At 38.0% G+C, this 20604-nt stretch overlaps 2 protein-coding genes and 2 long non-coding RNA genes across 20 annotated transcripts; 2 read left to right on the top strand and 2 right to left on the bottom strand.

Annotated features, from left to right (window-relative positions):
• Positions 1–262: 262 nt before the first annotated feature.
• LOC120322135 lies at positions 263–2539 on the bottom strand. 7 transcript variants are annotated; one of them, XR_005561896.2, is made up of 2 exons: positions 2395–2539; positions 263–457 (listed from the first exon to the last, which is right to left on the bottom strand). It is a non-coding gene; the product is annotated as an uncharacterized LOC120322135 (long non-coding RNA). The 7 variants fall into 7 exon arrangements; XR_005561895.1 differs by having other exon boundaries at positions 2350–2446; XR_005561900.2 differs by lacking the exon at positions 2395–2539 and adding an exon at positions 2266–2374.
• Positions 2537–10426, top strand: LOC6523734 (homeobox protein onecut). 4 transcript variants are annotated; one of them, XM_015191379.3, is made up of 5 exons: positions 2537–2670; positions 3520–5272; positions 5574–6514; positions 7300–7478; positions 7720–10426. In XM_015191379.3, exons 2-5 carry the CDS (start codon positions 3564–3566, stop codon positions 8143–8145), a joined length of 3255 nt encoding a protein of 1084 aa, XP_015046865.1. In that variant the 5' UTR covers positions 2537–2670; positions 3520–3563; the 3' UTR covers positions 8146–10426. The 4 variants fall into 4 exon arrangements, with proteins under 4 accessions (XP_015046865.1, XP_039232881.1, XP_015046867.1 ...); XM_039376947.2 differs by having other exon boundaries at positions 2572–2680; XM_015191381.3 differs by lacking the exon at positions 2537–2670 and adding an exon at positions 2746–3028.
• A 1176-nt stretch (positions 10427–11602) lies between these two features.
• LOC6523733 (43 kDa receptor-associated protein of the synapse) lies at positions 11603–19102 on the bottom strand. Of its 3 annotated transcripts, none has more exons than XM_015191375.3 (10): positions 18986–19102; positions 18136–18209; positions 17970–18052; positions 16634–16803; positions 16393–16577; positions 15161–15635; positions 14995–15093; positions 13033–13224; positions 12763–12962; positions 11603–12374 (listed from the first exon to the last, which is right to left on the bottom strand). In XM_015191375.3, exons 2-10 carry the CDS (start codon positions 18171–18173, stop codon positions 11999–12001), a joined length of 1818 nt encoding a protein of 605 aa, XP_015046861.1. In that variant the 5' UTR covers positions 18174–18209; positions 18986–19102; the 3' UTR covers positions 11603–11998. The 3 variants fall into 3 exon arrangements, with proteins under 3 accessions (XP_015046861.1, XP_039232884.1, XP_039232885.1); XM_039376950.2 differs by having other exon boundaries at positions 16634–16831; positions 18986–19055; XM_039376951.2 differs by lacking the exons at positions 16634–16803; positions 17970–18052; positions 18136–18209; positions 18986–19102 and having other exon boundaries at positions 15161–15627; positions 16393–16520.
• LOC26535674 lies at positions 19101–20483 on the top strand. 6 transcript variants are annotated; one of them, XR_005561894.1, is made up of 3 exons: positions 19101–19248; positions 19799–19849; positions 19920–20483. It is a non-coding gene; the product is annotated as an uncharacterized LOC26535674 (long non-coding RNA). The 6 variants fall into 6 exon arrangements; XR_005561893.1 differs by having other exon boundaries at positions 19917–20483; XR_005561892.1 differs by having other exon boundaries at positions 19101–19699.
• Positions 20484–20604: the final 121 nt, after the last annotated feature.

The following is a 20604-nucleotide window of genomic DNA, read 5'->3' as shown; positions in this document are numbered from 1 at the left end:
ATTGTATATATAAACAAATAGAAGAATTTTGTAATTGTAAGAAAATTCTAAATTCTTATATACTTAACATCTATCTTATCTTTAAGAAAGGTTTTTAGATTTTAAGAGATTTCATAGAAATTAATTCTAATAATTCTAAAGATAAATTATCGAACGACTTGTTTCTATGTAGTCGACATCTGAAAGTATATTTATAAATACAAAATTAATCAATTTAAATTTCTGATGAACCAAATAAAAATGTACAGAGTCTTATTTTAACAAAAAAAAAAAAAACAATAAAGGATTTTAAATCGGAACCAGTCCAGGTAGTTAACATATTTTAAACGGTTATATTTTTATACATTTTGAACTTTTACTTCTACTTATACCTATTTTTCAAGTGCGACAGGAACTTTGATGTTTTGCCGCTCCGCTTTAGGCTGCGTTCATTTTCACTCCGTTTTAATTTCGGGGCCTGTAAGAAATATCAAAAATATATTTAAACAGAAAAAGCGATATTAATGTATCATGTGTATATTGATATTTTGATATATTTTCACATCACTAGAAATCATGCAAAGCCGAGACTGAAAGCATTCAGAAGTCAATAGAACATAACTATGTACATATATCAAAAAAAGGGAGAACGCTGTAGTCGAGTACTCGTACTATCTGATACCCGTTACTCAGCTAGTGGAAGTGCGAAGGAGAGACTTCAACAGTAACAGTTTTTGGTGGTTTGTGGGCATAAGAGTGGGCGTGGCAAAAAGTTTTTTGGCAAACCGAGAGAAATGTACAAGACTAACAAAATGTGAACAAATATCAAAACATTTTTGAAAAGTGTGGACGTGGTAGTTTCGGGCGGTTTTTGGGCGTTAGGATGGGCGTGGCACCTTTGGGCGGTTTGAGGGAGTCAAGTGGGGAGTCAACATGTGTCTATCTGTCTCGAGTCTGCATGCCGAATCTTAACTTTCTAGCTTTAATAGTTCCTGAGATCTCGACGTTCATACGGACGGACAGACGGACATGGTCATATCGACTCGGCTATTGATCCTGATTAAGAATATATATACTTTATATGGTCGGAAACGCTTCCTTCTGCCTGTTACATACTTTTCAACGAATCTAGTATACCCTTTTACTCTACGAGTAACGGGTATAAAGACCCAGCGCAATTTTGTTAGCTGGGTCGCCGAGTCGATTTGGCTATGTCCGTCTGTCCGTCCGTCTGTCCGTCTGTCCGTCTGTCCGTCTGTCCGTCTGTCCGTCTGTCCGTCCGTCTGTCCGTCTGTCTGTCCGTATGAACGTCGTATCGATTTGTCAAAAAACTTTTTGCCACGCCCACTCTAACGCCCACAAACCGCCCAAAGCTGCCACGCCCACACTTTTGAAAAATGTTTTAATATTTTTTCATTTCTGTATTGGTGTTGTAAATTTGTATCGATTTGTTAAAAAACTTTTTGCTACGCCCACTCTAACGCCCACAAACCGCCCAAAGCTGCCACGCCCACACTTTTGAAAAATGTTTTGATATTTTTTCATTTTTGTATTAGTCTTGTAAATTTCTATCGATTTGCCAAAAAACTTTTTGCCACGCCCACTCAACCGCCAAAACTGTCAGTGTTGAAGACCTCCTTCGCACTTCCACTAGCTGAGTAACGGGTATCATATAGTCGGGGAACTCGACTATAGCGTTCTCTCTGGTTTTTCTCTGGAATCTACATGCTTAATCTCATAGTTATAGTTTCTGAGATCTAGACATTCATATGGATGGAAAGACGGACACGGGCAGTAAGACTCCATTTTTGATCCTGATCAATAATATATCTACTTCATATGATCGGAAACGCTTCCTTCTAACTATTACGTACTTTTGAACAAATTAAGTATACCCTTTTAGTAACGGGTATAAAAATGTCCAGTTTAGAATGTTATTGCCCAGCGCCCTATTATCCTAAAAGTATGCTCACAATATGGAATATAAGTGTACATATGCAGTGGTGCCACTAAGTAGACAATGGTCTAACGCCGCCGAACGGCAAAAAGGTCGAACTGCATCGTGGACTAGAGGGACTCCGTTGGATCTGGATCGTCGCATTCTATAAAACTCACTAAGTAAAATCCTTGGCTTCATAATTAAATTATTTCTTCTGGGAAGACTTTTAATTTAATTTAAAAGTGGTTAACCACTAAATTAGTATATCAACTGTTACTTCATTTAATTGTTTAACTTTTCGGACGAGTCCTAGCCAGGACGTAGGGCTACAAATGCTATTATCCTACCTAATTTTCAATTGTCAACAAAAATTTTTTAAGCTTTACTAACGTAATAAAACAAATAGATCAGGTAATTTTGAATCAAATAACCTTAAAGACCGTCTGATGATATATATACGCTACTTTCAAACCCACCCAAAATAATATGAGCCGTAAACAATTCAGTTTAGATTCCAGTTCACTTTCTCGCACTGCGCATGTTCAGACTTTCGGGGTGGGGCTTATGGTTTGTTGTGCACTGTCTGCATATGGCAACCCTTAGCTCGATGGTGGTGCGTTGTGGCCGTTAATTTTATGTCAGTTCCGTTCTGTTTGGTTTCGTTCAGTTCGAATTGGGTATAATTCGCGTGAGGCTGAGTCTTCATGGAACGCGGCGGTCACATAACAAACTTTCGGAAAAACCACCCACATGTGTGTACATGTGTGTATAACCGTGCATGCGTAGAGAATTTTCTAGCCGAAGGTTTCAGTTGTGAAAACAGACAAGGCGCTGTGACGGATCCTCTAGGTTTTTATTAGTTTGATCCAGTTAAAAGCTGCCTTATTTTTAAAAAACATATCCTTTTTAGACAGATTCGTAAATACATTATCTGTTTCGAATTAGAACTTGGATTAGAAACCAGTCAAGAAACCGAACGAAATTACCATCAAAAATCTTTATTCTGATTTGTGTAATAACTAATGGTATTCATAAATTTGGTTTGAAATGCGCAAAGGAAGACGGATCCGCCTTTATAAAGATCTAGTTTTAAAGTTATTTAGCTTTTAGGTAAGGCAACCGGTAGTAGCAGCTTAATTATAGAAATCAACATCTAAGCCAATTTGTCCCTACCGAAAAATTGGAAAAATATTAGAAAGTGCAAGCCACCCCCCACCCTTTGCCCTCTGCGTATGTGTAAGTACGAACAAATACTTACGTGTACCTATGTTTATGTGTTTACAAAGCAACCCTTAAGGTCGCGCGACGATGGCAACGACAAAAAATATTTTGTACAAATAATAACAAATATACCACTACGAAGCAGATTCGAGAAAGCAAGGACTTGATTGAAAATGTTTAATGTATGGTTTAGGAAAATGTGTTATTATTGCTTGTCTTTTATTTATTTTAACTACAAGCTTTTAAAAATTATTAAAAGTTATGTAAAAAAGACTTAACTCTTCGAAAGCTATAAGCTTTTAAACACTAGTGAAAGTTATATAAAAACACACCATTTCGAAAGCTTAATAAATTGGTTATACATTTTTATTCGTATATAGATGCACTTGAATGGTACCGTAACTCAAGCGTCATCTTGTAAGGAATGGATTCCTTAAATGAGATAATTGACCACCAAACATTTAGCCAGGAGTTAGTTGAAGATGCATCGGAGTTCATCACTGTGGGTCAACAATCGGAGCACACGTCACGTGAGCAGCATATTTCTGAGAAGGATCTGACTATGTCTATGCAAGACATTATTTCCTGTCCCAGAACAGACGCTTTGAGTGGAGGGGTGAAACACCGCCCCGAATCTGCATCTAGGTCGGGATCTGCATCGGGACCCAATTCCGTTGTCATGGTTATAGACTCACTGGGACAAGATAACAGGCAACCATCATATCAAATTGTGCCTCAGCAATTGCAGCAAAGAACAATGTCAATGCCATTCGGACTACTCCAGCAGGATAGGCATCATTTGCAGCATGAGCGTGATGTGAATACCAGCCCAGTGGACTTTGTATCCCCCGACATTAATTTGGATGGGCTGACCGTAGACGCCATCTCCCAGACGGTGCACTCCCAAGAAATGGCGATAAAGCAGGAGCAAAAGCTTCTTATTGTGCAATCCAAGAGTCAGGATCAAAGCCACAGGGGCGTTCGAATGCTTGTAGACGTTTCGAGTGTAAATGCAGGCCTTGGTGTGGATGATATAGATGAGATTTCCTCCGATAACGTTGGCTGCGACGACGAAGGAGTTACGCTGAGCCAGCACCACCAGCATATTTTGGAACAGGAGGAACAATTTGGCATGACAAGCCACCATCCGCATCACCAACATCATACTCAGGTCCTCCATAGTTTGCACCAAAGATCAACTCATTCGGAAATGGGACTGGAGAGTGCACATGGGGAAGTTCTATCGGTTATCGTCCATTCACAAGACAGCGACAAGGAGGACGGCGAGGAAAATGGTGATGGGGATGCAGAAGGAGATGCAGATAATGAAGACGATGATGAACGCGACTCGCGGAGTCGTGAGCAGTTGCTTAGTCACAGCTCGTATCAGACGCTGACCTCGGTAAATGATCGCTTATCTTCGCCTGGGTTTAGTCAAACCTCTTATGCTACACTCACCCCCATTCAACCTCTTCCGCCTATATCAACGATGTCCGAGAAGTTCGCGTACTCTGGCCACATCTCGGGAGGAGACAGTGGCGACACGGATGTCAATGGAGATGATGGAGGTAGAGGAGTCACTGAGGTTGGAGAGGTCATTACCCAATCCAGCGAGGCTGTAGGGACTGTTTCAATATCTAGTAGCAATGCTACCTCCTCTGTATGCTCCAACAATGATTGCAGTTCTTTTTCTGCCCTCACCATGCCCATGGGAAGTGGCCACTTGAGTCTGGGTGTTTTAAGTGGCGTCCAGTCACCATTTTCCCCATACGAAAAGCTATCTTCGTTGATTTCCTCTCCGCCTAATAACTACCTGGTCTCGTGCGATCTACATGCTTCAGTTCCTGGACGCGTTATGTCATCGCACTTGCAGCTAAGTCACAACGGGAAAAAGGAGTCTGGAATGACTCACGAACACACACATGGTCCTGCTGATATCAATGGTGGGAAGTTTTCCTATACTGGTCACATATCCGGAGGTGAAAGCGGAGATACTGATGTTAACGGTGAGAAGTTCTCTTTCTCTGACCATATCTCCGGGGATAGCGGAGATGAAGATGTCAATAGGGAAAAGTTTATATATTCAGACCACATATCTGAAGGAAATAACGGCCCCGACGTCAATGGCGGAACGTAAGTATTTTTTTTGAAGCTACTCTGGTCGTCATAGGTCTTTTGAGTTTGACGTTACTCAGGAAGTGTATAAAAAGCATTTCACCTCCGTAATTTTTTTTTTTTTTAAACTGACATTCGAATAGTTTAAATATTAAATCTTAGATATTAAGCGTGATGTATTTATGAAATATGGCAAGTTTTAGCGCAATATTTGTTACATAGGACTTTATGCCACGTATTTGGCAATATGGACTGTGCAGTGAATGCACCCCCATTTTAAGCAATACTATTTAAAACGATATGTAATATATTTTTTTAGGAATTGGCTCCAGATACACTCTGAGAGGGAAGTGCGTCTCCATATGCCTGTGCCGGCTGAGCTGGAAGCGAGGTTTCACATTTCTTCAGAGCGAAGGACTCGACTCAACGTTCCACCTGCGCGTGGATCCTTAAACCGACATCATGCTCCGAACGCTCCTATCTGCCCCGCGAATTGGAAGGCGGATGATTGGAAACACAGCAACGCTGGAATTGTTAGTTTGACCGCCGATATTCCCGTGGTTGTGTCCCTTACTCCAACACCGCCTCCGATAACAGACGACTCGGTGAGCGAAATTAAACTAAACGAGCGATTATCACCAGGACACAGACAACAGTACTTCCTGGACAAAAGCCAAGAACCCAGTTCCGTAATAGTAGAACAGTGCAGTCCGGGCATTCATGGCACCCCGCACTCGGCGGGTGCCATTCACCAGCAGTCTCAATCAGGTCTCGGAAACGAGTTTCAAGGCAGCAGCCAGCAGGCCAAAGTTTCAGCATGTGCCTCACCAAAGGCGACAGTTTCCTCTGGAGGAGGAGGTTCCAGCCGCAATGCAAATGCCAGTGACATGGAGGAGATCAACACTAAGGATCTGGCACAGCGCATCTCAGCCGAGCTCAAGCGATACAGCATTCCACAGGCGATATTCGCACAACGGGTACTCTGCCGATCGCAAGGCACCTTGTCCGATCTTCTACGCAACCCAAAGCCGTGGTCTAAGCTGAAGTCCGGTCGAGAGACGTTTCGCCGAATGTTCAAATGGCTCCAGGAGCCCGAGTTTCAGCGCATGTCTGCTCTGCGGATGGCCGCTGCCCAAATTCCTCAGCGAGCTCCTTTGAGCTCTGCAGTGACACTTGGGTCTGCAACAGGTTCAAGCAGCTCCACCGGAACCATGCCAACGGAAGTTGAGTCCCATGGCGGCCCTACGATGAACTCAAATGGTAAGAACATTTTGAGTTTCAAGCAAATTGATTTTTCACTACACATTCATTTGAGAAGTATATTATATAGGTATTAAATAAGTACATTAACTAAACACCTACTTTAATTAAAAAAAAATATTTTCTTAGCCGTTTCTCGTACATCTACAGTACATGACTAAGGCATTAGACGAAAAATATACCTAAGAGATACTATTTATTTTATTTATTTAGTCAAAGGTAAAATCACTTTTTACTAAAGATTTTTACTATTTGTTATCTCGTTAATAGATAGATAATAGTTAGATCGTTAATTGATAGATTTACCATTACCATAATTGTGAAAATTCTCAGCAGCTATAGATTTGAGATTAGGCATACAGTTTCCAGAGACATAGACGCAGCGCAAGTTTATTGAGTAATGTTGCCACGCCCTCTCTAACGCCTACAAACCGCTCAAAACTGCCACCCCACAACTTTAAAAAAATGTTTTAATTTTTTTTCATTCCATTCCATAAATTCATTCCATATTCCATAAAATTTTAATTTTTCTTGTTCCCACTTCCACTAGCTGAGTAACGGATATCTAATAGTCGGGGAACTGGACTATAGTATTTTTCATCTTTTTCATCATAAATTGATTGCGTTCCATGTACAAAAGATATTTTAATTTAATTACAGAAAGGGTATATAGCTTTGTCTTGTCCATGTCCTTTCTTATAATAATATATTGAAATCAAAACTACTTTTTGTATTGCACTAATTAATGTCTTAATCTGTTCATCTGGGTTTTGGGCTAACATCAGTTCTCACCAACGAATCGGCTTCCTCGCCCGCATCTACACCTGTCACAAGCGTTTTGGTTGGCAGCGTCGTAAGCTGTCGTCGAAAGGAAGAGCCGCAGATGGAACAAATGCCTCAGCCGAAAAAGCCGCGATTGGTCTTCACCGACCTACAGCGACGAACATTACAAGCTATTTTCAAAGTATGTATAAATATTAGCTTTTTAAACCAAGGTATTGATTGGCTTTCTGAATGTTTACAAAATGTTGAGTCTTTTGTTTATAATAAATCCTTAAAATAATCATGTTATGATGATTAAAATAAATATAATGTTTGCCGCTTATTGTCAAGAGTTTTCGCTTTTAGAATTAATATGCTTTGAAAATACAATTAATAAATACTTAAATGGTTTTGGAAGTTAATAATCAATTATTACTTTACAGGAAACTAAAAGACCTTCAAAGGAGATGCAAGTGACCATTGCAAGACAGCTGGGGCTAGAGCCTACTACAGTGGGAAATTTTTTTATGAACGCCCGAAGAAGGTCAATGGATAAGTGGCGGGATGATGAATCCAAAAGCACTATGCATATGGTACATAACCGACAGCAACCACAAGAAGGACAGGAGAAAGATAATGGCCACACTCATACACAATCGCAAAATGGTCATAATCACACTCAAAATCATACCATCAATAATAGCATGACGCATGACCACTACTCAAATCTCCACACAACAGCTATGTCGCCTCTTGGAGCTTTTGATGAAGAGGCTGATATGGACTTGGAACTGGAAAGTCACGACTTTGATTTAGTGGACGCCGATGACCATGGGGATGCCAATGATCCAAACGGCGACATGTTGTGACAGCATAGCCAAAGCACACGTCGAACGATTACCAAGCCCAAAGTATTAGCTCCGAAGTCTTCGACTCACTACTTCAACAGTACCCGCATTCAGTCTCGTACGCACATGGTTTCTCCAAGAAGAGCTATGGATGTCAATATGGGTCGCATTGTCAGAAAGGAAAACGAAGGTATTAACAACGGGAGCTTTGACGATAACCGGGGTGAGGTCGCGTCGGACCATTTGCTTGATGCCGGACATGTTCCAGATGAAAAGATTACAATAAAGCAAAGCTTTCGCCAAGAAGTACTCGATAAGGAGGCCCATATCTTCATTGATGATATAGCTATTCCAAATTGCTTGGATGATCTGAAGGTAATGATTGTCTGTTAAGGGCAGCCGTACAATCTTCATACTTACGATCTCATTGCATACTGAAACTTTAGTTGTCCAAAAGATTTAGCAAGATTTTCTTTTATACGACAAAAGTTTATTTTAAACTCATATATTTTTAAAGCTGTAAATATATCAAATTTCAATCAATTCTAAATTATGAATTGAGATTTTATTTGTAAAATGTTTGGATCTGATTAACTGCTTCTCTGTTTATGAATTTTTTGATTTTCAAGAAGTAAGGCTAAGAAGGAAAACTTCCGTAGATAAGAATATATTATCCTCTAAAGAGGAAGAATAGTTTCATTTTTAGATGTATGCAATAAAGTACCTACATACCAATAGTCGTCTAGCTATATCGTCTGTATGAAAGTCAAGTCTCCTGAACTATAACAGCTAGTAAGATGAGATTAGGAAAGCAGATTTTAGTGATACCTACGCAGTGCCCATATACACAGTAAAAACCTCACCCTCACACCTTTTAAATAATGTTTTGGTTTTTTAATAAGGTATATTTATCTTGCCAATACCTACCGATATGCTAATAACATTGTGGTTACTCCCACTTTAAAGCGGAAAAACAATTGAGCGAATAACTAAAAAGTTATGACCAATTAGGTAACTGCCACTACGCGGTGGTTACTCTCGAAAAGAGTCTTTTTCCTGCTCCTCCCTCGCAGGGAGTGCCAATATCTGATAGTCGGAATATTTGGCTATAGCTACTTTTCATTTGTTTATGAATCGAAAACAAATTTTACACGCTAAAGCTGCAAAAGTACAAAACTTTTTTTTGCTTTTTATTATAAAATTTCTTGTCATTATGTTAATCATTCTGTAGCCCACTTTTACATACAGCCTTTACATCTTTAAAGTTTAACTGAGTACGCGGAATATTTATAAGTGATTGTAGTTACGCCGAATAATCCTACCGCACCAAGATCTACTTTCGCTACTGCAAAATTTTGAAGGGCCTTGAGCAAACATTATGGGCCACTATCATTGTGTAACATGATATGTGTAGATAGACATGTTTAAAAATTGTACATTTCACAGATATAATATTCCCCACTTGCACTGTAGGTACTTCACAGAATATACCCAGACAGTCAGTTAAGCTTTGAGGAAGCAACTTTGTCGTGTTTCTGCGTACCTATTTATATGTTTAAAAATAATATCCCTGTTTTTTTAACTTAATGAAAGGGAATGAATTGGCCTTAGGCAAAAAGATAAGATGTCATTGGAAAAACGGAAAGGTGTATGTATGTAGATATTAGATTGAATAAAATTGATGATATGTAAATTTAAGAACGCGATATAAAACAAACATCTTAATATGTAAAGAAAACTGTATCTAGTCAAATTTATAAGATAACACATTTCACACAAATATAATGTAGAATTATTTATTCAACTATCTATTTTATTAAACTCATCCACATTATAAAAGCCTATATTGTTCCTTCGTGTTTACCTTTTTGGAAGAAATATTCGGGCCAAAAAATGAATTTAAAATGTCAATACTTAAAATCGATATGGCTAACAATTAATACTTTATTTTTTAATGTAAAAAAGTGTACATAGAAAAATATTCTAAAATCCTTCCAGTTAAGTTTGAGTATAGACTTTTCATAAAAAGCCAGGCGGGCTGCAATAAAAAAACGCAATAAATTCATTTTGAAACAATACCAAAAATTTTAAAAGTACTCAAATGTCATTAAAGTCACTATGTTAATATCTCTAGGACGTATTATGAATAAGAATATGCCTCTTGATGTATGTTAGTCAATTTAGTTTAAATAAAATTTAGTAAACTACCGCAATAAAGAGGTCGGTATGTCTAGGCACATTATTAATTTAGGTATATATGTAAAGATCCAGGCAATGCAATATTAAATTAAAGCAAACTTAATTGAGTATTATTACTGGTGAGAGTAAGGTGAAAGAGGAGCACGCGGAGCAGATGGTGAAACTACCGAATTTGCAAAATGCGATCAGCTGCGACAAAATAAAAGCCACCTGCAAAAAAAAAATCCAATTTTTGGAAGAGTTGATAAATGACCTCGACTGAACCAGTCAAAACACAGACAAAACAACAAAGCACGCTATAGTCGATTTCCTCGGCTATCTGATACCCGTTACTTGCTAGTGGGTGTTCTAGCAATCTATTTAAAAATGTTTTTGTCATAGCTATATAAATTATCAAGGTAAATATTAAAATCAAAACAATCCGAAAATTTTTATAAATATGGGCGTGACAGTTTTGGGCGGTTTGTGGGCGTTACTGTGGGCGGCAACATCAGATAACAGACTATCGCTATTTCTATGTCTCTGGGATAATGCTTTATAATCGAGGCATTCATAAATTCCTTTACAGTAACAACAAAAAAATGTTCAAAAGTGTGGGTGTGGCTACGCGGTAAAGCGTTAGAGTAGACGAGTCAATAAGCGTTTTAACAAATTAATAGAAATTTACAAGCCCAATAAAAAAGACAGAACGCTGTAGTCGAGTTCCCCGACTATCTGATACCTGTTACTCAGCTAGTGGAAGTGCGATGGAGAAATTTTCAGACTGATGGTTGTGGGCGTTAAAGTGGGCGTGGCAAAACGAATTTTGAAAAATCGAGAGAAATTTACAAGACTTACAAAAATATCAAAACATTTTTTAAAAATGTTGGCGAGGGAGTTTTGTGCGGTTGGTGTGCGTTAGGGTGGGCGTGGCAAAAAGATTTTTGGCAAATCGATAAAAATTTACAAGACTAATAAAAAAATAGTAAAACATTTTTTAAAACTGTGGGCGTGGCGGCTTTGGGCGGTTTGTGTACGCTTGCGCTGCGTCTCTGTCTCTAGAATCTGTATACTTAATCTTAACCTTCAAGCTTTTATAGTTTCTGAGATCTCAACGAACAGACGGACGGACGGGCCAGATCGACTAGACTATTGATCCTGATCAAGAATAAGTATACTTTATATTCTCTTTAACGAAAATAGTATAACCTTTTGCTCTACGAATACTCTACGTGAAACGGGTATAACTGAGTTGAAAAGACATATATTTTTATTTGTAAGAAGTCCAGCATTCAAATAATTGGTGTTAATAACACTTAGTAACGATTTATTGTATACAACTTTTGTGTGTGCATTCATACTCATATAAGAACAATCTAACATGTAAGTGCGAATTTTTTAATCCTAAGACTTGAACAATATACAATCCGTTACAAGTACTAGTTTGGATAAGGTACTTCAGTAGAGAAACAAGTTAGGATTCAAGCATAAGCCGTAGTTTTAATGTTAATGCCTCAGATGCTCATACAGGCTTAGAAACTTAACAAAAACTGTTAACTTCTGTGAGCATTTATAATGCAACTATCTATAATTTGAACTAATCTATCTATAATAACAAGCGATAAAATCACGGTCCTGATATTGCACGATGACTCGATCCTCAAATTTTTAGGTGCTCAAAGTCGAATTGTTTTTTTCACACAGATGACGTCACATTTTGGCCGCTATCGATCGTCAGACTAGATGCGCGCATACTTAGCGATGCCAATGATAAGTTGCTGTGGTAAATGACTTTCGGAGACAGCAGAGTGCTATTTTCGGTATCTAGAGCTGGATTGTTAACGTGGCAAAACGCGGCCGATGGTAAAAGGATGTCGGAGCTTATCCCTAGGAGTCCGTCGATCGACAAAGCATTCCCATTGAAGGTGGAAGCGGCTCCGCCTCTGTCGGAGCTATCACTTTCAGTCGGAACGCTGCCGCAGAGATGTGTGCGCGAGCTGACCAGCTTGTTGCAAGCGGGGCATGATCGCGGGGCATTTTTCTCCCGCCGTCGTAAGATTTCGTAGGCACATCTGCAAGGAGAAATCAGGAAAAATTAAAATAAAATATTGTTTTGAACTGATCCAAAGTATGAAAGAAAGCGAAAACAAGTTGGATCTGTTACTGATAAAGTCTGCAATAAATAAAAATGTATAGGGTGTACAGCTGTCACCTAGTTTTTCAGATGAGTATTGAGCAGCTTATCAAATTATTGTATACTTTGTCGAATTTTGGTGCTTGTGGACGCCCGACAGATATGAAATATGCAATAAAACAAACGTGCATCTCTTAGGTTACTATTAAGAAATTCTATTACGACATTTTTATTTTTTGTGAGATCGGAAACGTTGTCTTTTAAATACTTTTCACGGAACCTAGTTTTAAAATATTAATTTTAAAGAAAAATATCTATAAACTTACCTTGCATGAAGAATGTGTGAACAGGGTAGAGCTTCCAAGTTTTCCGGACGAAGACCAAACAACTCCCCACACGCTCCGCAATTTAAGCCTAGCGCAGCATCTGTTTGATTAGCTAATCTAAAATGGTTGTTGTATTGATCCTCGTCGCCTAGTGCCCGGTAGATCAATGCCAGTCGGCAACGAATTCTGCGAACCAGAAACTAAACAACCAGCACATACATATTTATATATTTGACTAGGCATATCAAGCATTTATCTTATTTGTATTACCTTGGCCCCAATTGAGCTAGCAACTTCCAAAAGCCTAGTGTTAAATTCTAGTGGCCTGCAGTTGCAAATCTTGTTCTGTAGACGGAGTGTTTCCAAACAACGAGCGGCTCCGTCCATAGCCTCCATTTGGGCCATACGATCTCCTAAGCTTGCTGACGTACCCATAGCCTGTTCATATTGCCGGAATGCACGCTGAAAAATGTTTTTATTATTGTTTTAACATTAAAGCAAGATAGAATTGTATAGTCGAGTTCCACGACTATCAGATACTCGTTACCTAGCTAGTGGAACTAGTGCGGACAAGAAATTTGACAGTTTGGGGTGGTTTGTGGAATTTAGCAGGGGCGTTGCTAAAGTGTTCTTGATATACCGATACAAATTTGCAAAACAAGTAATTACAAGAAAACAAATCAAAACAAAATAAGTGCCCAAAAACATTTTGCCAGGCCCGCTATAACGACCACAAGCCGCCCAAAAATGCCACGCCCACACTTTTGAAACATGTTTTGATATTTTTTCATTTTTGTATTAGTCTTGTAAATTTCTATCGATTTGCCAAAAAACTTTTTGCCACGCCCACTCTAACGCCCACAAACCGCGAAAAGCTGTCAATGTTGAAGACTCTCCTTCGCACTTCCACTACCTGAGTAACGGGTATCAGATAGTCGGGGAACTCGACTATAGCGTTCTCTCTTGTTTAACTTAAGCCTATCAGCTCCCCAACTAAAGCGAATGCTTGCTATCCAACGCCGATACTCCAATGAGGAGGTATGGACAAGACATCACTGGCTGTTCAAGTTTATTGATATGCACAGTGGCAGTTGAGCTCGAAGTAATGTAAGCATATTCTACCCTAGAACGGACAAAAGCAGAGTGCACGGATAGACGAAAGTACGGTATATCGGTATTTCGCCTAGCAAACCCAAGCATTGCATACGCCTTCGGAAGAATATAATTCAAAAGAGCAGAAAACTGGGTGCAAAATCTCATCTAACAAGGACAAAGGTTCATTATTTATGGAGTAAGAAGAAGCAATTGTTGACAAGCATATGATATATGTAACAACATTGCATTTATTTATATTTAAAGACAGTTTATTTTTAGTGCACAAATTGCAAATTCTGTTCAAATCAGACTGAAGCGAGTCACTAATAGTTTTGTTGTCATAAAGATTTTGAGATCATCTGCGTTTAGCAGTATAATCGTTGAGATCTCAGGAACTACAAAAGCTAGAAAGAGATTATGAATGCAGATTCCAGAGAAATAGACGCAGCGCTAGTTTTTTAACTAATGGTGCCATGCCTCCTCAAACGCCCACAAAACGCCCCAAACTGCGACGCCCCACTTTTGAAGAAATTTTTAATACATTTTTATTTTAATATTAGTTTTTTTAATTTTTATCGATTTGCAGACGGCCACTCACACGCCCAGAAACCATCAAAAACTTTCTCGCCAACACTTGTGAAAAATGTTAAATATTTTATTTTTATTTTTTTCCCCAATTTTTGTTTTTTTCCCAATTTCTACCGATATTCCAAAAAAAATGTTGCATTTTCTCGTTCGTACTGCCACCAGCTGAGTAACGGATATCTGATAGTCGGGGAACTCGACTAAATTTTGATTTTAAATTTATCAATATATGACGACTGTATCATATAGCTGCCAATGGGGAATAGTAGAAATAAAATCATAGTTTCTTATTTGGTGAAAATAATAATAATTATATAATAAACATAATAATAGGAATTAGATATCTTGCATTGGCTGCAAGGCATACGAAAATATACAAGCAGCAATTTGCCTGTGTAAAAGAAGTATAATTCCTTTTATTAGTGGCTACAAAATAATAATACAGTTTTAAAAAATTCGAACAAAATTCAAGTTACACTTTTAAAACATTCATGAGCATTCGTGACCGTCAGAAACATTATAAAAAGTGTACACTCAACGCGAAATACTTACATCCATGTCCATTTTCTTTCGGTAAATGTCGCCCATGACGCGAATACTTCGCGTGTAAGTAGCCTGGTCTCCAGAAATAAGTGAAAGCTTGGTGGCCTCCTGAAACGAAACAATGATACAGGATGAACACATCTGAAGTTTAGTTGATAAATAGGCTTGACAATACCTTACAATAATCTTGTGCATCTCCAAGCTCACCCTGCTTTCGGAGAGACACCGCCATTCGCAATAGAGCTGCTCTATGGTGGCATGAGTTTAGGTCACCGAGTTGGAGGGATCGTGATAAGTCGTAGGCTTTAGAAGCGTATGTAGCACTTTTATCGTAATCCTGAAGGCGTCCGAAAAGCTCAGAGAGCGCGACATACACTTGTAACTCTAGTGATGGATCTCCAATAGCTGTAGCAATTTTGTAGGCACCCTGCAAGCCCTCCAAAGCCCTAGAGAACCCACCCATTTCTAGGTATACTCGTGCAACCGTCAAATGAACAAGTCCACTTCTGCATTTAGTACCGCACTCATTGTAAAGTGAGTGCCTGGCATAGCTCAGCGATCGCTCCAAGCCTCCTAAGCTGGCGTGTGCCCTGCTAAGGTTTAAGTACGTCTCAGCTCGCATATTTGGCGAATCCAGCTCCTCTGAAATTCTAAGACAATTTAAAATGAAAAAAACTGAAAACATTTCCCAAATTTGTGGGCGTTGCAGTTTTGGCCGGTTTGTGTAAAATGTACAAGACTTATAAAAATAAAAAATAAATTAGAACATGTTTCAAAAGGGGGGCCGTGATCTGTATGCCTAATTTCAATTTTTAGCTTTAATAGTTTCTGACATATCGACTTTTATATGGACGGACAGGCAGTCAAGGCCAGGTCCACTCGGCTATTGATATTGATAAAGAAATTATATATTTTTAATATGGGCGGAACGCTTCCTTATACCGATCTTCAGATCCTGGCCCAAAGTAATATAATATGTTCAGCCTTATTATTCTTGGTGGCCAAGTGTAAAATAATTTGGCTTTTTTTATTTAAGGATACGGATACATAACTATTTAGAACTCAAATGTATAAATATACATTGTTATTTAAAAAAATTTCAAATAATGCTATAGCTGCTGTGGCTACTGTTTTAGTTACGAAAAAACTAAACTCATTTTTACATTTTATTCATTGTAAACAAAACGCGCCGTTCTATCGAGAGTGCTTGATAGCTCAAGAAATATATTAAATTATATATTTCTTGGACGGTATTTGGTATTTTTTCGCTATTCATATGCCAAAAAATTGTATAATTTCTTGTTTACACTTCAACTATTTAAGTAACTTGTGTCTTAAGAAATATAAAATCAATGTCAAGATCTCTTCGCTAAAAAATATTATTGAAAATAAGATCTCAAAACTCACCCTAGCTGCTGATGACTAAATTCTATTGCTTCACGAAATTTTCCCCAGTCCATATGTGCTTGATATAGGTATCCCAGTAGCTGAAAGCAGTCCTCTCTTTGGGAGGTCCCTTTTAGTGCACTACGCCAAGTGCGTACGGCCTCCGTTTGATTGTTTTGCTCATATAGACGTCGTCCTCGCTCGATCTGGAGAAGAATATATCTAAATTGGTGATATTTATATATATTTCTATGTGTCATACCTTGCGTTTAGCTATGTACTGTCTTAGGCTTTGCTGGCATGACAAAAAGCAACTGATAATAGAACCTGATCGTAATAGCGCCTGGCTAGTCCATACAGAACGGGATCCTACGTCAGGGCTAGATCCATATCCCGCCAATCTCGAAAAACTCTCATCTAATTGACACAAGTCTGTAAATATATAACTATATAACAATTGCTAAAACATTGATAAAACTCCTGTTCTGTTAAAAATTCGTATAAAGCTTCAGCAAAAATCCGAATAACCGGTTTATAATTAAAAAGTGTTCACTAAAGTTTCATTTTGATTATGAGCAAAGTGCATATTTTTTACACATAGCCTAGTGGTGGAATAAAGTGAAACCTCTTCTAACAACAGCAATGCTTGGTCAGCATTAATTGGGCATGCTCGTTGTGGTTCTGGTCATCTGTTATAAAGTGAAACAAAAGAGAACGGTATAGCCGAGTTCTTTGAAATTAGCAAAACAAATACAAAAATAAATAAAAAAGATTTTCAAAAGTGTATAAGTGAAAGTATTGGGAGGGTTGTGGTCGTTAAAGTGGGTTTGACCAAATTTAAAAATGATTAAAACATTTTTTAAAAGTGTGGGCGTGAGAAATTGGGAAAAACAATAATGACACGAAAAATGCGGGCGTTTTAATTTACAAGACAGATAAAAATATGAAAAAATATCCAAACATTTCGCAAAAGGGTTAGGAAACTTTTGGAGACAAATTTACGCACCGTCCAGTTTAAAGTCTCTAGAAACTACACGCTTAATCTCAACATCTTAGCTTTTCTAGTTCCTGAGATCGAGGCGTTCATACGGACGGAAATGGCTAGTTCGACTGGGCTATTAATCTACATACATACATATGTATATACTTCGTTTCTTTTGCCTGTTATGCATACCTTATTGCTCTATGAGTAACAGGTATAAGGAACTAAAACGCTTAACGTTCAAAAACAACGATAAATAATATCAAAAAAATGGTGTATACCAGACTAGCACAGTTTACGATAAAAAAAAAAGCGAAAGTAGGTACATTCGCAATTTTATCGCGTTGAAAAATTCTAACTGAAATCAGTATTCCCTCCACGTTCGAAAGTTATGGCTGAAAATTGGTTTCAATCACAGTGCCCTTTTTTGAATACCACGATTTGTACATGATTATATGGACAAAACAAATGTTGTGGTTGGGTTTTTTTTGTGTCATACAACGTATAGCGTATGGAGTTTAAGATTTAAAAGAGATGAACACCCATACCCTAATAAAAGCACACCTAATATATTATAAATACTTATTAAATACTTTTAGAGAAGTAATATTCAAACCGTTTGAATTTTCCAATAGGTAACGAGATCCATCAGGTGATGTAAGTAAACGTGTTGCAGATAGATTCTGGCTTGGTGGGATGCTAGGGGAAACATTATATGATGCGAAAGCAAATATATAAACATAAGATAATAGTTTTTAAAAAGGATAAATGTATTTAAATACCTAAGCAGATCCTTGGAATTAATGCTCTCCCATGACATGACAGGCTTCTTTTTTCTCAATCTTTTCGGATCGTACTGAAAATAAAATATTAAATGATTACATTTTTTTATAATGTTACATAGGCGTACTAATACAAATAAATACTTTGTTTGCAATTTGCCATAATGGTCTGATCAAGATCAAGTTACGTTCAGTTGTATAAGACTTCTCCCGATCAACAGCCATTGAACAAATATCAAAACATTTTTTAAAAGTGTGGGCGTGGCAACATGAATCGACAAACTTGCGCTGCGTCTATGTCTCTGGAGTCTGTATGGTTAGTCTCAACTTTCTAGCTTTTGTAATTCCTGAGATCACAGCGTTCATACGGACGGACAGACAGACGGACGGACAGACGGACATGGCCAGATCGACTCGGCTATTGATCCTGATCAAGAAATATATATACTTTATATGGTCGGAAACGCTTCCTTCTGCCTGTTACATACTTTTCAACAAATCTAGTATACCCTTTTACTCTACGAGTAACGGGTTTAAAAACGTTGATTCAAATGTAATATAAATTAGGTACATAAATAAAAAAACATGCAAATAACTATACATAAAAGATACAAATGTCCAGTTTTGACGACAACCGATGTACCTTGAACAAGCAAAAAATTCTTGTTCCGTACAGGAGTTATATGAGTGACCTTGCTCCAGTATTAGCTTATTTCATTGTCACAAATATTTGTGGAATGTTCTGTAATAGCTTTCCAAAAATGAAGTACATGCTCTATTGTCCTGTTTTTACTTCTAAAAGATCGTTCATGCGTTTTACGAAAAACCCGAATGTAATATTACAGCATACCTTTCTTGAAAATATGCAAGAAGAATTTCTTCTTATAACTGTGCGTCCGACAATGTAATAGTCCAGTTGGAGGTTAACGCATCTTGTTCTTGTTGGTGTTCAGCGATTTGACGGAGGCTGCGCGGTGAAAAATTTAATTTTTGTAGATGGTTCAGTGGAACCAGTCTCAACCAGTTCACTCCACCACCTCAACAATAAAAACAAAAAAGGGAAAAAATAAAAAATACTAAACTAACTTCTCTGAATAACACTCAACGAAACTGGTATATGTTTTATTTCAGTTTTCACCTTTCGATTCTATGCCAGCTACATATGTATGTATTAGATGAAGTGAACCGAACTGGCCCACTGTGACTTACATATATGTATATTGCCTGTTATAAAAGAAACTTTTGGAGAAATTTACAAATACAAATAGCTTTAAAAGGGGAAACGCCCTTTAGAGGCTTTGCAAAATCTTTTTTTTTTTTTTTAATCGATATTGCCTCAGAATATCATGTCAGGTTTAAACGCTAATTCTCGAAATTCTGAAGGTGATGCCTTCCGGAAGTTACTGGCGCCGAGCTAGCCCCTCCTTGACGCAAATTGTAAACACCATTTTCTCAAAACCATGTTTTTTAAAATTGTGGTATTGATAATAACAAAACTACAAAACTGATTTTCATCATCTATCAGTCTTTTTTAAGAGCATAAAAAATGAGCTGGATAATAAGGGTAAGGGTTAGAGGGGACAAGTTTGTTCATACAGAATAAACATGTCGTTAAAATCTGCTATCCTGTATCGACCTTTCATGACATTTCATTCATCTATAGGAAGTGACGTTATTGCGGTGCGAAAAGGAAATAAATTTTGTTTTAAAAGTGGTAAAACTTTTACCGAAACTTTTCAATTGGTGAAACAAGTTTATTCCGATGATTGCCTATCCCGTAGCAGAGTGCACGAGTGATTTCAACGTTTTCAAAGTGGACGTGAGGACGTGAATGACGATGTAATCGCGCCTGGAGAAGTCAAAAGTGAAAACAATGCTGATTTGTTTTTATGATTCCACGGGTATTGTCCACAAAGAATTTGTTCCACCCGGCCAAAACAGTAATGCAATATTCTTGAACCTTGAAGTTTTGAAGCGTGCGCCGTATTCGACGTGTCCGAATATCGTAAATATGGAAGTTGGCGTCTGTTGCACAATAATGCGCCGTCTCATCGATCGACGCCTGTGGCCGATTATTTGACCAAAAATCACATTTTAACTATCAACCACTCCCCGTACTCACCTGATATGGCACCAAGCGACTTATACCTTTTCGGAAAAATGCATTTGCCGATGAAAAGAAAACGTTATGGTGACGTAGACACCATTCAAAAGGCTTGCATATTGGCGGTCATACCGGGCAAAGAGCTGAAACACTCGGTCGACTGCTTTTGGCCGTGCAAAAAGCTGTATTAAAGCAGAGAGAGACTATTTTAAATGAAATAAATTGATTTTGCCAATTAAAACCATTCGTTCTGTCTTGCCGTGCTTACTTTGGAACCTACCTTGTACGTTTGCACTACTACCTTTTTAGTGCTGTTGCCTTTATTAAACATCTGACGAAATTATTATCGCGGGTTTGACTGTACT

The sequence above is a fragment of the Drosophila yakuba genome, chromosome 4 (assembly GCF_016746365.2).
Source record: "Drosophila yakuba strain Tai18E2 chromosome 4, Prin_Dyak_Tai18E2_2.1, whole genome shotgun sequence".
In the NCBI taxonomy this organism is placed as follows: Eukaryota; Metazoa; Arthropoda; class Insecta; order Diptera; family Drosophilidae; genus Drosophila; species Drosophila yakuba.
This window is presented reverse-complemented; position numbering and strand designations above follow the sequence as displayed.